We start from the raw sequence: 15,403 nt of genomic DNA, 5'->3' as shown, positions 1-15,403 counted from the left end.
TCTATGGGCTCTAAAAATGTTTATAAAAGAAACATACATGTCGATGCGAAATTTTTTTGGCACAGATAACTAGGGATGGGAAGTTCATGCATTTGCATATTTGTTCTCTATCGTTCTGTGAATATGCTGAAAGATTATCTACATGAATTACAAATTTCTGAATACAATGATATTATTTTTATTGTGCATAAAAGTGCATATTTTGCCTTTATTTATAAAAGCATCATTTTAACATTTATGCAAGGAAACTGCATATTATGTATGTTTATTTGTCTTTCCCTCATTTTTAAAAGTGTGAAACCTCACAAACAAGACTAATTTCTGTTTATGAATTTTGAATGTAATGATGACGCCCTCATAGGGAGACTCAAGTTAGCAATTGGTATTCCTTTACTGCAGTCTTTAGCAGATTTCGATAGAACAATATCCAGTTTAACATCAGTTCCAGGAAATGTAGGAGATAAAGTGAAAGAGAAAACAGCAAATATTCTTTCCAAAAACCCTGGCTATTATCAACTTAAAGAAATTCAAGATATTCTCGAAGGAAAAACACCCCAAAAACCAACAAAATTTTCTATACAACAGCTCATAGCTTTTGTGGAAGCCCCCTCTTATTTCTTGTGACATAGAACGAAGTTTTTCACGCTACAAATCTATGCTGAGAGACAACAGGCGAAAAATAACAGAAAACATACGTCACTGCTTAGTTGTGCAATGTAACAGCATAAATGGAGCATTCAGCAATGAGGCAAGCACTTCAAAATCCATAGACTAAACGTACGTTACCTATACCTTATTATTCTGTTAAAATAATCTCAGACTGATAATGTGTATTTTGTAGTATATTTATCTACTTTTACGGCATAAATGCATACATATTCTTCATGTTTTTAGGGCATGAACTTCCTTTCCCTGCTGATAACGTATCACAATCTAACAAGTGACGAATTCGGACTGGCCCATCAAAGGCCAGTACAAAAGTTGAGCTGTAATGATTGTAATTCTATTTGGCTGTGATTACATCACAGACTATACAAACAGGATTATATGTGTAATTCCTAACTCATTTTTTCTTTTGGTGCCGATAATTGTTCTCATCAGCAACACGTGACAGCTACGTTCAGCTGCACATCTATATATATATAATTTGAAATGGTAATGGAAATTACGAGAAAACGGCTGAATGGATTTTAATAAATGACCCCTCATTTTGAAGCTTGGAACCCAAAGTTTTTCAGAAAAATTGTAGTTTTCAGTGAAATGTCAATTTTTCAACATAATTTTCCTATTTTCCAAAATCCATCTGCCGTCAGTTTTGAGAATTAGCTAATTGCATTTCAGAATAAAACAAAACACACACTACAGTAAACAATATTACACGAAGGCCATGATCTCCAAGAATGCTGACATATTTAGAGCTCAAATTAAATTGGTTATTAAAAACTTAACTTACTAAAAATAATTTACAGGTTCGATTCTGTGGTGTGTAATTTTCTGGGTACAGCTGTATATTGGATATTAAAAACTACAAAACTTGAGGTGGTTTGATGACATTATTACCATTAGAAATGAAATATTATTGTAGTTAATGCCGTGATGCGACTATTTTTCATTAATTATACATATTAATGCTATATTGATGATATGAAAGTGAAACATTTTGGGGTTATATAAGTAGATGTAGAGAATAACTTAAATTAGATTTTGATTTCTATATTTTACTGAGTGGCGGCTATATAGTATATATAGTATATGTTACTGAAAGCTATAAAACTTATGTAAGATAATAATATTATTAAAAATCAAATATTTTTATAGTTATTAATCAAGTGGGGTTGGGTCTTTTTCATATATTTAATGGCGGTGTGGTGTAGATATTTATATCCGTGGTTCTCTTCAGTATTGGCTCGAGAGAGAGTATCTTTCACTATTGTTGTTGTTGTTTTCTAATGTCAGGCATTTGACAATAAAGTCATTTGACCTCTTGCACTCCAATATTTTTCAAAGATATTATCATGGTCAGCCACTGAAGCACTGATTTTGAGGTGTTCCGAATCCATTTCTTGGTTTGAGTTGCACAATGGACAGTTAGGGGACTGATATATTCCAATTCTATGCAGGTGTTTGGCCAAACAATCATGGCCTGTTGCCAATCTAATTGCAGCTACAGATGATCTTCGTGGTAAATCAGGAATTAACTGTGGATTATGATGCAGAGAGTTCCATTTTTTCCCTTGAGATTGTGTTATCAAATTTTGTTTGTTGAAGTCTAAGTATGTAGATTTAATAAATATTTTCACAGAGTAATACATAGATTTAGTAACAGGTCTGTAAGTAGCAGTGCTGCCCTTCTTTGCTAAAGCATCTGCATTCTCGTTTCCCAGGATTCCACAATGGGATGGTATCCATTGGAATACAACACTTTTATTGAGTGATATTAATTGAGAGAGCATTTTAGTTATTTCTGCTGTTTGAGATGAAGGTGTGTGTTTAGAGACTATTGATAGAATAGCTGCTTTGGAGTCTAACAATATAACTGCATTCTTAAATTTATTGATGTGAAATAGAAGATTCCTGAGACTTTCACTTATTGCAACGATTTCTCCATCAAAACTTGTTGTTCCATATCCAAGAGATCTATAAAGTGAGAAGAGACAGCACGTAACACCTGCACTGGCACTTTGTTCTCTGGAGATCAAGGATCCGTCGGTGTATTATTATGGAAGCAAATAATTTTCAGAATGTCTGGTATTCTTCATTGAAAATAAATCTGAAAAATGTTTATTTGAACGTCTAATGAACTTAGTTTGCAGCATTTGCTGCACAAGCCACTAGTTGTATATAAAACAATATTACCTGAAGTCTGTCTAATGAAAGATTAAAGTGATGTAAACATAGCACGTAGTCTTGAGATCTCTGAATTGATTCTTTTGTTTGTTGCCATGTGAACAGATCTACTGCTGTTCTATGGTTTACATCACTTTATTCTCTCTCTGGACAGAGTGTAATACCAAATTTGTGCTGATCGGTTACAATGGAAGAGTGATTACTAACTGAAAAAAAATAACGGGAACAAAAAGTAACTAAAAACGTACTGGCTACAGGTAGAATCAATCCACTAACCTCACAGTTACTAGTCCAGCATCTTATCCACTAGATTACAGAACTCCTTCGAGCTGTGGCTCCTTATGTAACAACTTATAAGGCAGCGTTTTCCAATAGGTATGTGGCCCGTCAAAGGTTTAGTTATGGTCCGCAGAGCAAATATTAATGAACAGAAAAAGAAGCCCAATCAGAAGATGTGGTTATGAGAAATAAGACTGTTTCGAAAAATATGAAGTTGGTACAAATCTTCAGATATTTTTCTAAATGCATTTTATGATTACAACTGACTTGGCAATCATTCTAATACCCTCACATATAAATAATACCAATATTTTAGTAGCAGTACAATTAATCTTGTGTATGCTTTCACGTCCGGAGTCTATAGATCTAGATTCATTTTCCGGGCTGAGAGGCTGTGATCTGTTGGTTGGTTTTCTACCAGAAGTTTCCTCTGCAACTGCAGCAGACATCTTCAGTGGAGTAGTATTCGAGGTCGCAAAACTCTTCTTGGCGTACCTGAGGCAACTGATCCTGTGGCTGGTTGTGCAGGCATATTTATTGTGCATCTAGCAGGCCGAGACCTATTGTCGCTGCAGTCCGCACCGCTTCGTTCGCTGCTCCTGTTCTGGGTTCCATCCTTCTGTTGTAGTGGCTTCTTATCTGTTCTGTTTAGGACCGGGTACCAACATTTGTTTAAATTTACACCTTCTTCCTTGCGATTAAAGTTGTTGTCATGTTTATAGATTTCAATCGCTTCTCTATGTAGACGGGGGAAGAAGTGTGTCGTCGTGCTCGAGATGTCCATGTCCTTAAATCCTATGTTGTGATCGCCCTCTTGGTAGGCATGTGCTGCCACCGCCGATTTGTCAATCTGTCCTAGGTGGCAATTCCTGTTGTGTTCTGTCAATCTCGTCCTGACGCTCCGCTGTGTAGTACCGAAGTAGCCCTTCCCACATGAACATGGAATCCTGTAAACTCTGGCGGACAGCAGCTTATCTCATTTGTCCTTAGATGACCTCAGCATGCTCCGGATTTGCTTAGTCGGCAGGAAGGTCATTTCCACTTCATGTAGTTTCAGTACTCTGCTGATACAGCTTGTCACATTCTTTAAATACGGTAGGAAGACCATGCCCTTCTTAGTTGCTTGTTCTTGTGACCGCATAGACAGTCTTATTTTAGGTCGCATGGCTCTCTTTATCTCCGGCCTTGAGTAGCCATTGGCCATGAATGCTGTCGATACATGGCTCAGCTCCCGTTGATGTGTTGTGGCTCGGCTACCCACCTGGCCCTGTTGATAAGAAGCCACTACAACAGGACGGAACCCAGAACAGGAGCAGCGAACGAAGCGGCGTGGACTGCAGCGACAACAGGCCTCGGCCTACTAGATGCACTATAAATACACCCGCATAACCAGCCACAGGATCAGTTGCCTCAGGTACGCCGAGAAGAGTTTTGCGATCTCGAATACCACTCCACTGAAGATGTCTGCCGCAGTTGCAGACGAAACGTCTGGTAGAAAATCAACCAACAGACCACGGCCTCTCAGCCCGGAAAATGAATCTAGCACAATTAATGTTACTGAGATAAACCAAGGAGCACTAACTTTTGAAATACTCGAGTTCCTTGACTCTGAAAAATTGGTGAAAATTGAGGGAAAGTGTAAGTTTTGGGAAATGGTTTATGCATAATAAGAACATTTAAGGATATAATTGAAGAATACAGGGGAGAAAGGATGAATGTCACATTGCTGTTAAGGGTCAGATAATGTATTCAGTATATTACTGCAAAATTTATTGTTGTCCCTATGAAAGATTAAGGAAAGTATGACTATCTGTGGTGATAGTTCTTCTTTTTACCAGATTTGATAAGAACAATACTAAAGTTTGCAGTAATCTATTGAATTAGATACTGACATCACCCTTAACAGCATTGTAATATTCATCTTTCTTCCTCGTGTACTCTTCAATTGATTTATAATCGATGCTCGGAATTTTTATAACACACAGAACTATATTATTAAATGTTACAATTATGAAATATTTAATTTAGAAAAGGTAAATTATATCATTAGGGCTCGGAAGTTGAAGAAATATAATTTTTTGTCTGAGAAATCATAGACAATGCAGGATACAATAGAAATTCATTTCTCTTCAACACGAACTAATATAGTTTACTTTTATTTTACATTTCTTTGCATTTTTCGGTTTTTTTATTGGTCATTTTTAGGAAATGTTCTACTTTTTGTTGCATTTTTGCCCTTTTCTGCTTATGAACAACATTTTTTTATGATGATGTCGTAGTTTATATTCGAGAGCATATTGCAGATTGCTTATGCAATTCGATTGCATCTTAAAAGAATTTTCCTTATGGTTGTGTCAGATTTTACTCCTGTTCACATGTGTTACGTGCCTCATCCCATTCAACGCAAAAGAACAAATATTGCAGCTGCAGTGCCCACAGTCAACATATTGTATCACATACGTGAATACTTAAAAGTGTCGGGGGGGGGGGGGGACAAAGCAAAACAAAGTTTTTTGCGACAGTTAGTGACTGAGTTTGGTGACAATGTATTTTTCACAGATCAAAGTATAGGCCTACTATTATTTTGTTTGTATTTTACTATTAAAATCATGGCCACTTTTTAAAATTTCAATGTCATATTTTCAGATATTTAAGGTCATTTTATAGGTCATCTTTTTTGTAATTTTTAGGTTATCAACTTCCGAGTCCTAATTCATACACGTTATTTCAGTCACTTTAAAATCTGAAAATATAAGACCTACACACATTCCAAAATGAAATATGACACTAGTTCATTTTACAACAGACGTCTGATATTTGTTACTGTTTACATTTCTTATCTCTCGGGTTTTCTATCTGCTTCCCTAATACAGTTTATAATAAATTGAATCATTTCCTTCTATAGCAGAAATATACCTCCTACAATTACATCTGCTCTTGCACAGTAACCAGTGGCTTATACTGGTTAAAGGGTTTGGGCTACCGCTGACCCTATTATTACACAAAATTATTACATTATGTTATATTATAAACTTTTTCTTTTGTAATTTCCTTGGGCTACCGCCGGTAGCCCCGGTAGCCCGCAAAATACGCCCCTGACAGTAACATCAACATTGTCATCGTTATCACTACCATCACCATTACTAACATCACCACCACTTTTTTTTAGTTCCAGAAGAGGACTCTTAGGCCTCTTAGGCAAGCACTGCAGCCTTAGGCTTATTGTACAACATCCTCATATTGGGATGATTTTTTTAAGTCCTTAGGATTGCTCTTCAAGCACGTGATTCACTGCTTGGTGCCATTTTATCGATTCAGCTATGGCATCCAGTTCTGACGAAATCCGCAAATGCCCTTCCGTCTCCCTGTTAATATGCCACCTCTTCAGATCGATGGCATCTGTTCGCAATTCACGTGCTTGCATTGCTGCATCCTTTGACCCGAAGAATGTAGAATTCGCGACTCACCAAGGTGCCATCTATCTGAGGGAGATACATTCCCCGGTCTGTTGTAGTCCACTGTAGAAGTCCCTATGGCTCCCTCTAGGATTTGTGCAACTCCCTCTGACAGATGACACCTGTAGGCGAATCCCAGAACCACGTCTGGCACAATGTCCTGGTCGACCTGAAACTATTAAGATGATATATGAAGAGAAGTTAATGATGGCAAAATGAACTCGAGGTCCAATGTCGAAATTTACTCAGCAATTCTGTTTCAAGTGGTTGAGGGGAAACCTCGGAAAAAACCACAACCAGATAACTTGTCCCAATCAGGATTTGAACCCAGACCCATTCATTTCACGGTCAGTCAAACTAAGTGTTAGTCAACTGCAGTGGACTCACCACTAATACCAGATGGGTATCGAGAATGTTCTCCACAGTTTGTTCCTCACCTGTGATCACATTATCCTTCATAAGAGAAATAGAATTTTTTATACTTGAATCTGCATAAATTGACTGTATTTATAGCAAAAATTTACATTGGTAGTCGCAATTTTTTTCTCATGAACGTTATCTTTTTTCCTTCATTTCGCGGAAACAATGTAAATTGCTGTAAGTTTTAGATTACAACAGTGTAAGGAAAAAAATATAACAGAAAAACTGACAGGAATGAGAAAAAAATGTTGTAAATAATGGGAAAACGTTAAGTGCGGGAATGTAAAAGTGGGGTTTGACTGTAGATGACATTCATTGCTCAAAGGAACTTAGAAGTCGTTTAATGATATTAAGTTGTTTTTGGACAAAATATGTGGATAATTTTTCAAATTCCTAGAAACTTGCATTGTTAAGTTTTGCCAATATTTGTGTCAGCATAGGGTAGACCAGGATAATTGTTAACACTTTTCACTGATTTCAAAAATATTTCAACATTACACAACCCTCAGTAACAGTAAGCATACAAAGAAACATTGTGTTATTTTTAGATCTTTCTTTTCCCTGAAAATGGGTTTAAAATAATGAGGTTGACTTTTTTTCATCTTTTAATTGCTAGTTTACATTTACCCCACCTGTTTACATTTACCTCTTTGAGAGGGGGGTAATTGTAAACACCAATTTTCGCACGGGCTGACACTTAACATTTTTTGTTCTGTTTCAGAAGAAAGAATTGTACTCCTTCCAACTCCAGTTTTGGTCACTGGTACATTTCGTCCCTTTAACCTATGATATATGACGATATAGGAACTCAGTACCTCTTCTGAGCTTCACGATAACTGTAGTTACTATTTTTCACATCTGTAACAACCCTCTATAAATCCTCTACAGTGTAGTTGGGTGGGGGTCTCTTTGATTACTGAAAAGTACGAAATGAAACCATAGTAAAACATGTTTATAATTACCTCAAAATAATTAAAAGAATGGGGCAAATGTAAACACGTCATAATTTAATGAACTGAGGTTATGGGAGATCTAAAAAATATTGCAATAAATGTTTACTATATGTTACTCATAAAAATAACATATTCTTTAAAAAATAGCACTGTACATTTACTTACAATGTCAAAAATGAAGGTGAAGCAAAATTCTTCCTCAACTTTTTTTGTAGATTTACAAAACATTCGTTCACAACTAAGCAGTTACTCCTATTTGGCGCCAAACTGCTTTGTAGGTTAGCCAACATGTTCATTTAAATATTTCCCCGTATTCAAATTTTTATACTAACAGTTTTGTATTTCTCACAGCATTTGTTTACAATTACCCCCTGTTTACAATTACCCTCATCTACCCTACATGTGTGAAACAAGTTTCTCTGACATAAGTAATAACCAAAACTGCTACAGAAATTGACTGTCACATAGTCACTTTCAAGGTGCTCTGAAAATCCAACTTAGGTAAAATCTCCTGTGAACATTTCTCTGGTTAGAGTGTAATACCATGCTCACTTCTTCCATTAAGATGGTTTTCAGTCAAATATGAAATAGATGTGAAATGTATGCTAACAAAGTTATTACAAAATATAATACAAAGTTACTGTTAATAATATTCGTATTAGGCAATACGAACAACACTTTAAGTACTGTAATTAACCTAAAATAGGAACAATTTTTTCTCAAGCATTGGAGTATAAATTCTTATTTCTGTCCTCTAGTTTGCGTCTAAACTCTAAAATTTCTTCCGTGTCTCTACTCTAAAATTTATATGTGGTCCTTGAACAAAAATAATTGAAAACCACTTTTATAAGGTGTAGAAGAAAATTAAAAAGTTAATCATTTCGAAAATTAACCATTCCACAGAGTTTTTGGATGGATATTATTTTTCAACCTATCTAGATTGACCTCTTGAAAGCTCAACAGAATCGGTGTCTGGAACACTATGGACTCCCCACATGAGCCACCTTACTTGGTAAACTGCGTACTGATATTGTAAAGGATGACGGTAACATACATTACTGTAAATTAGAGAGCAAATAGTCTTTAGATTTAACACTATATTCTACAACTAGCCGTACCCATGCGCTCCGCTGCACCCGTTAGAAATAATTATAAAGTAATTACATAATTAAAATAGGACATTTGATCCAGGGAACATTCGTGTTTGATATAAGGATAAATCGTTTATTATGTTACTTAATTTAAATTGTATTAAAAAAATTTAAATTTTGATCTAGAGACCACTCATTCGGTCATAAAAATTATTTTAGGAAATACAGGAAACGAATGCCTATCAAGTTTTCTGTGCATAAGAAGCTATTTTAATCTTACCTGTCCTCGATTCACTCAGAAGTTACTGTAATAACATTATAGCATTATGTCCATCTACAGAAATTACACTTTCCAATGGTGAATTAATAAATTATACAAATCGGTTAATTTAGCTTCTGATATTACTTCATATAAACACAGAAACATTCTCTGTAGGCTATGTCTCATAGCTTTCGATTGTTGTTGTCCAAGGCCCCTTATAGACGAAATCATTTGTTTTTTATTTCATTACACCGCCTTAGATGGCATTGTTATTGTAATTTTGAACTCGTTTATCTCATCAAATATCAGTCCTATCAAAATTTTGCATGGAATAAAACTTATCGGAAATTATTTTTAAAGAAACTTTTGTCATGTAATATTTTTCATGAAAATTAATAATAAGGGAGATATTTCGATTTATTTAATTCAAGCCCCCTTATAACCCCCCTTTTAAATAAAATATTTTGAATGCCATATAGCCTAAATTCTAAGTTACAACGAACTTAATTTATATTCCAATTTTCATATAAATCGGTTCAGCCATTATCAAGTGAAAAGGTAACAAACATCCAGACAGACAAACAAACAAAAATTTCAAAAAAACGATTTTCGGTTTCAAGGTGGTTAATTATATATGTTAGGACCAATTATTTTTGGAAAATCGAAAATTACCAGAAAAATTTCGGCTACAGATTTATTATTAGTATAGATTCTTTCTTTTCAAGGGTCCGTCCAGTATACAGTAATTACGACTTTGTAGTACTATTAAGATTTTTTTTGACATGTGAGCTGTGAAGCGATGTACGAATACCATGCAATACAACACACTATAACAAAAAGGTGCCGGAACAACGTTCTGCCAGAAAAAAGCACTGCATAAATCTAAAATATAGAATTCTCCAGATTTATTTTCCTTCCTAATAAAACCAAGTTAAAGACACAAATGGCATTAATAAACTAAATTGCCTTTGGTTCTGTCCATTATTTACTGGTAACCAGAAAATCATTTAGTGACAATGTTACATTTCATTTCAATATTGGCGTTTCTATTAGTTTTATAACGGGTGTACCCTCAATTTTGGTTCAGGTAACGAGTATTGAGATAGTCTAGCATCGTTCCATCTCTAGTCCTTTTTCCTTTTATAATGAACAAGCACTAAAATACTAAGATAAACAGAGCTCTTAAAAAAAAAAAAAGGCTAATCAAGTCTGAACTGCAGACAATTTTATTAACAGCAAAGAAAAGTCTGTTGTGGAATGTAGCCTATACCATGAATATTTATTACTTAAAACTATTTCAAAATACGAAACTATACCCACTTGAGTGCTATACTATAATGATCTAGAGCTTTTTCTTCTTCATGAACACGGGCTAACAAATCTCCAAGCATTTGATGTAGTTTGCACGTTGGTTGGAGTTCTACTTGTTTTTCCAATAAAGTTATTGCAGACTCAAGTGCCATTTCCTGAAAATTATCAACACATTTGAAAGTAAATAATTTAATCAATGATTGCAGTAATATTCCACTCAGCACTGACATAATTAGCACTCCTCAATTGCTTAAGTATAGGAGAAAAGCTCAGTAATTTTTAAGACTGCACTTCCACATCATTTTCTAACATTTATAATATCCAGTGGAATATTTTTTTCTCTTCATGGGTCAGTAAAAGTCCGACATTGCAAACTCCACGAAATCAGATATTATATACAATCTATGGATATTACTACAAAAGTGAATACATAAATCTCGAAATAAAACTATTTCAGAAACAATGGAAAAAAAATTCGTGGACCAGAATCTCCCAATTCCTGATTTTATTATTCAGTATGCTTTGCCCAAATGTGGTCAGTTGCTCTGTACATAATTGAAGAAAATGTATGAATATTACTGCACTAAAACACAGGATTCTTATGGTTTCTATATTTGTAAAAAATTCCCAAATGATTAATGAAGTGCCAATTATTTCACAAAGGTGTTTTATATAAATCCCATAAATTTAACCATTACCTGTTCATATATCTCAGCCAAAAGATACACTGCCGGCAGATACATTTCATCCTGGGCAAGAGCTTTCTCCAAAATGCTTTTTGCCTTGCAAACAGTAACTGGATCCTTCATAAGAACAGAAGCATATAACTGCAACAAAGAGTACATTTTGTTACTTACAGTTCGTGTTATACAGAGTGATTCACGAGGAAAGGTAAAAAATTTGGGATGTGAATTCTGAAGTCATTCTGAGTGAAAAAGTTCATATGAATATGGGTCCGTTTTCAAACGGTTACGGAGATATGGCTCTTTGATTTCACGAAAACTTCTGAGATTCCATTGTACTAACTCGCATTTAGAGATAGATAACGGACAAATTTAAAGTTTATATTCACATATGCATACATACCTAATATTCTAGACATAGGGGTCAATGTTTTCGCATATTTTCAAAGGTACCTCCTTCTACTTCAACACAGTGTTGCGCTCGGGAGTGAATCGCGCTCATCGCTCGGGAGAATTGCACATGGCTGTTCTTTATGCAGCATGCAGCATCCAAAATATGGTCGATTAGCGCGTCTCTCGTTTTCACCTTCCTTTGGTATACCAAGTCTTTCATCCAACCCCATTGACAGTAAATACTCTTCAATATGATACCCTTCTGTTCGGAAAGTGTCGGTCATATTCAGTGACAGCACACAAGGAACTTCCATCACACAAACCATAAAAATACACAATATTGGCATATTCTGTAGTCGAAAATTTATAAGGCATCTTGAAAAACAAAACTTAACACTTCCGATAACTGTACCTGTATAACTACTGTACTGTAGGTAGCTGACTGAACTGCTATGAACTGATAAGTGATAGTGTATTTGTGTTATGTGCGGGTTCTGTGTCATTACATCAGACAAGGGCAGGCGATTGGACATTTGTAATGCCCCACCACTCAGTTTGTGAGGTGAATGAACTTTTCTCATCTACATCGCTCGCAATGCAGATTCCAATGTTATGTCATTCATTGTGATGGGTGACCTTGTTTCACGTTTCACGTCAGAAGCATATGGTAACATCTGATTCACATTGGGGCAAGATGTTTTACCAAAAAAATGCATCTAGTTCCACCATCGTTCAAAAACGGACCTATGTTCATATGAACTTTTTCACTCAAAATGGCCTAAGATATCGTATCCTAAATTTTTTACCTTTCCTTGTGAATCACCCTGTATAACTCTCTACAAATCAGAAAATGTACTAGGCTTCTTGTGTAAATTTCTTCCGTTACGCAGCAAGAAATCAGGTAAACAACACTCAAAACGAAAATAACGCTGTATGAAATGTGGCAACTCTCATCCAAGATTTATGACTCACAAGGAATTGGCAAGATGAGGCCGAGGATTCGCCATAGATTACCTTGCATTCACATTACGGTTGGGGAAAACCTCGGAAAAAACCCAACCAGGTAATCAGTCCAAGCGGGGATCGAAGCCACGCCCAAACGCAACTTCAGACCAGCAGGCAAGTGCCTTAACCGTCTGAGCCATGCTGGTGGTTTTTTTGTTAGTTTATACATCATTATAATAGCTACTAAATGGAAGAAATTAACTATCCGATGGAAAGTGAAAATAATAAGGGATGTAGAGGCTAATCCTCAAATAACACTATCACAAACAGCAAAAAGCATGGTTTACCAACTATTTCATTAGGAGAAATAATGAAGAAGAAAGAAAAAAATGTTCAAATTCGAGTTTCAACCAAATGCAAAAACATGCATTCCTTACCATTTGAAGAGTTAAAAAATATTATAATGAAATGTATTGTAAATAAGAATTGTAGGCCTAATTAAATAATTATAATGTTTGATATAGAACATACATGTTAGTACTAGCTATTTTAGCCTTTCCTTTCCATTTTATGTAAACCCCCTTTTAAGGAAAATCGCTATTTAAGAAAATAAACTTTCAGAGATTCGTGAAAAAGGGGTTCTACTATATATTTACATGAGCTTTTTTTTTTTTTGCATGTTTTTAGGTCTAAACTCTATCCATACACCAAAGGTTTCCAACATATCAGTTAACACCTTGTATAACTCAGTAATTCTATAACAAAAATAACTGTTTTTTCTGTTCATATTATCTGCTATTTTCTTCTAAATGACACACACATGCTTGAACATGAAAGCATGCAAGTATGCACACAAAACTTGCATGCTGCAAAAATGTTCGTGAACGAGTTTTAAAAACTCAGCATTAACAGATATTTGTTCTGACTTTTAAGGTACACCATAATATGCAGTGGCCTAGGAAGAATTTTTTTTTTCCTTACTTACTTACTAGCTTTTAAGGAACCCGGAGATTCATTGCCACCCTCACATAAGCCCGCCATTGGTCCCTATCCTGAGCAAGATTAATCCAGTCTCTATCATCATATCCCACCTCCCTCAAATCCATTTTAATATTATCTTCCCATCTACGTCTCGGCCTCCCCAAAAGTCTTTTCCCCTGTGGCCTCCCAACTAACACTCTATATGCATTTCTGGATTTGTCCATACGTGCTACATGCCCTGCCCATCTCAAACGTCTGGATTTAATGTTCCTAATTATGTCAGGTGAAGGATATAATGCGTGCAGCTCTGCGTTGTGTAACTTTCTTCATTCTCCTGTAACTTCATCCCTTTTAGCCCCAAATATTTTCCTAAGAACCTTATTCTCAAAAACCCTCAATCTCTGTTCCTCTCTCAAAGTGAGAGTCCAAGTTTCACAGCCATACAGAACAACCGGTAATATACCTGTTTTATAAAGTCTAACTTTCAGATTTTTTGACAGCAGACTAGATGACAAAAGCTTCTCAACCGAATAATAACAGGCATTTCCCATATTTATTCTGCGTTTAATTTTTTTTCTTATCTGAAATAAATCATACCATTTAAAATACTCATGCAATAGTAACTTACAGTAAGAGCCCTTGGATTCTGTCCCAGCTGTTTACAGGCATTACTAGCAATGGTGAGGGCTTCTCGGAGTCTGTGCATCGCAATGTAGCAGTCAACAAGACCACGGTGTGGTTCATATCGGTGTGGTGACACTTGCATTGCTTCTCGAAAATGTACAACTGCATCCTGGAATTTCTTCAGATCCAACAGTATTGCACCTTTCAGAATCAGTGCCTCAACATTTCGTGGACTGAGAAAACAAGCCTTTTGAGCAAAGTACGCGGCTTTTGAGTTTTTCTTTGTTGCATAAAGAAAGTAAGCCATAGCAATCCATGTTTCTGGCCCATACTCTGCAACTGTTATGCTAGGTGATATAAGTTTCTCGAGTTCTTTGTGTTTTCGTTCCTTTGCTAGGAGGGCAGCAAGAATATCCAGTCCTCGTTGCATATGTGGATCCAAAGCATGTGCCTGTTAAAAAAAAAAGGGAATTAATAATATGTTAAAATAATCAAAACTTTTTTTTTAAACTACTCGACTTAAGGCTTTAAGGTTATCTTAGTTACGAAATCTATTGAAATAAATAGGGTTTGGATGTTCATGATCTAATCAAATCAATCTTCTTAATGTATCCAGCTGTTTGCTGACAACATAAAGTCCACTATAGTCTATTCAGTTGTTGTTTTTCACGAGAAATGAGGGGTATTTTGATCGGTGTTCATTATAGACGCCTGTTGCTAGTAGCCAGAGTTGGGGTGTAGTCAATATATACTGCAGGGCTGTGTCTTCTGCAACCGGTATTGATGAGTTTAATTTACTTCTTTTGTGCTTTATGGATGGACAGTATAGAAGAATGTGTTCCAGATCTTCATCATGATTATTACACCACAGACAAGTAGGATTATCAGAAATGTGAAATCGGTGTAGGTACAATTGAGTGACAATGTGACCTGTTCTGGCTCTTGTTAAAAATGTTTGAACATGTCTGGGCAAGTTTTTGTACATTTTCAGGTCATCTGGTTTCTTTTGTACAGACTGTAAAATTTTTCCTTTGTCAGAAGAGAGCCAATTGTCGATCCATAGGTTTGTAAAATGAGACTTTACTGAAGCAAAAGCACTGGATAGAGATATCACATGAAGAGGTCTTGATTGCAATATGATCCCTGTTTTGCAATATTA

At 35.6% G+C, this 15,403-nt stretch overlaps 1 protein-coding gene across 3 annotated transcripts in view; it reads right to left on the bottom strand.

Moving 5' to 3' along the window:
• The window catches only part of APC7 (anaphase-promoting complex subunit 7), a 38,432-nt gene that overhangs the window by 7,186 nt on the left and 15,843 nt on the right, over nt 1-15,403 (bottom strand). Inside the window, exons 6-9 of one of the 3 annotated variants that reach the window (XR_011332719.1) lie at nt 14,249-14,695; nt 11,317-11,445; nt 10,628-10,773; nt 6,594-6,756 (exon numbers count right to left, since the gene is read on the bottom strand). Coding sequence is in view for 2 of the 3 variants with exons in the window: in XM_069829264.1 (XP_069685365.1) it covers nt 3,134-3,197; nt 10,628-10,773; nt 11,317-11,445; nt 14,249-14,695 (786 nt within the window). In the remaining variant the exon portion in view is untranslated. Of the gene's footprint in view, nt 1-3,123; nt 3,198-6,593; nt 6,757-10,627; nt 10,774-11,316; nt 11,446-14,248; nt 14,696-15,403 lie in introns of all 3 variants that reach the window. The other 2 variants (XM_069829264.1, XM_069829263.1) reach the window with 2 other exon arrangements.

The sequence above is a fragment of the Periplaneta americana genome, chromosome 6 (assembly GCF_040183065.1).
Source record: "Periplaneta americana isolate PAMFEO1 chromosome 6, P.americana_PAMFEO1_priV1, whole genome shotgun sequence".
Lineage (NCBI taxonomy): Eukaryota > Metazoa > Arthropoda > Insecta > Blattodea > Blattidae > Periplaneta > Periplaneta americana.
The sequence above is the reverse complement of the archived record's forward strand: the minus strand, read 5'-3'. Positions and strand labels throughout refer to the sequence as shown.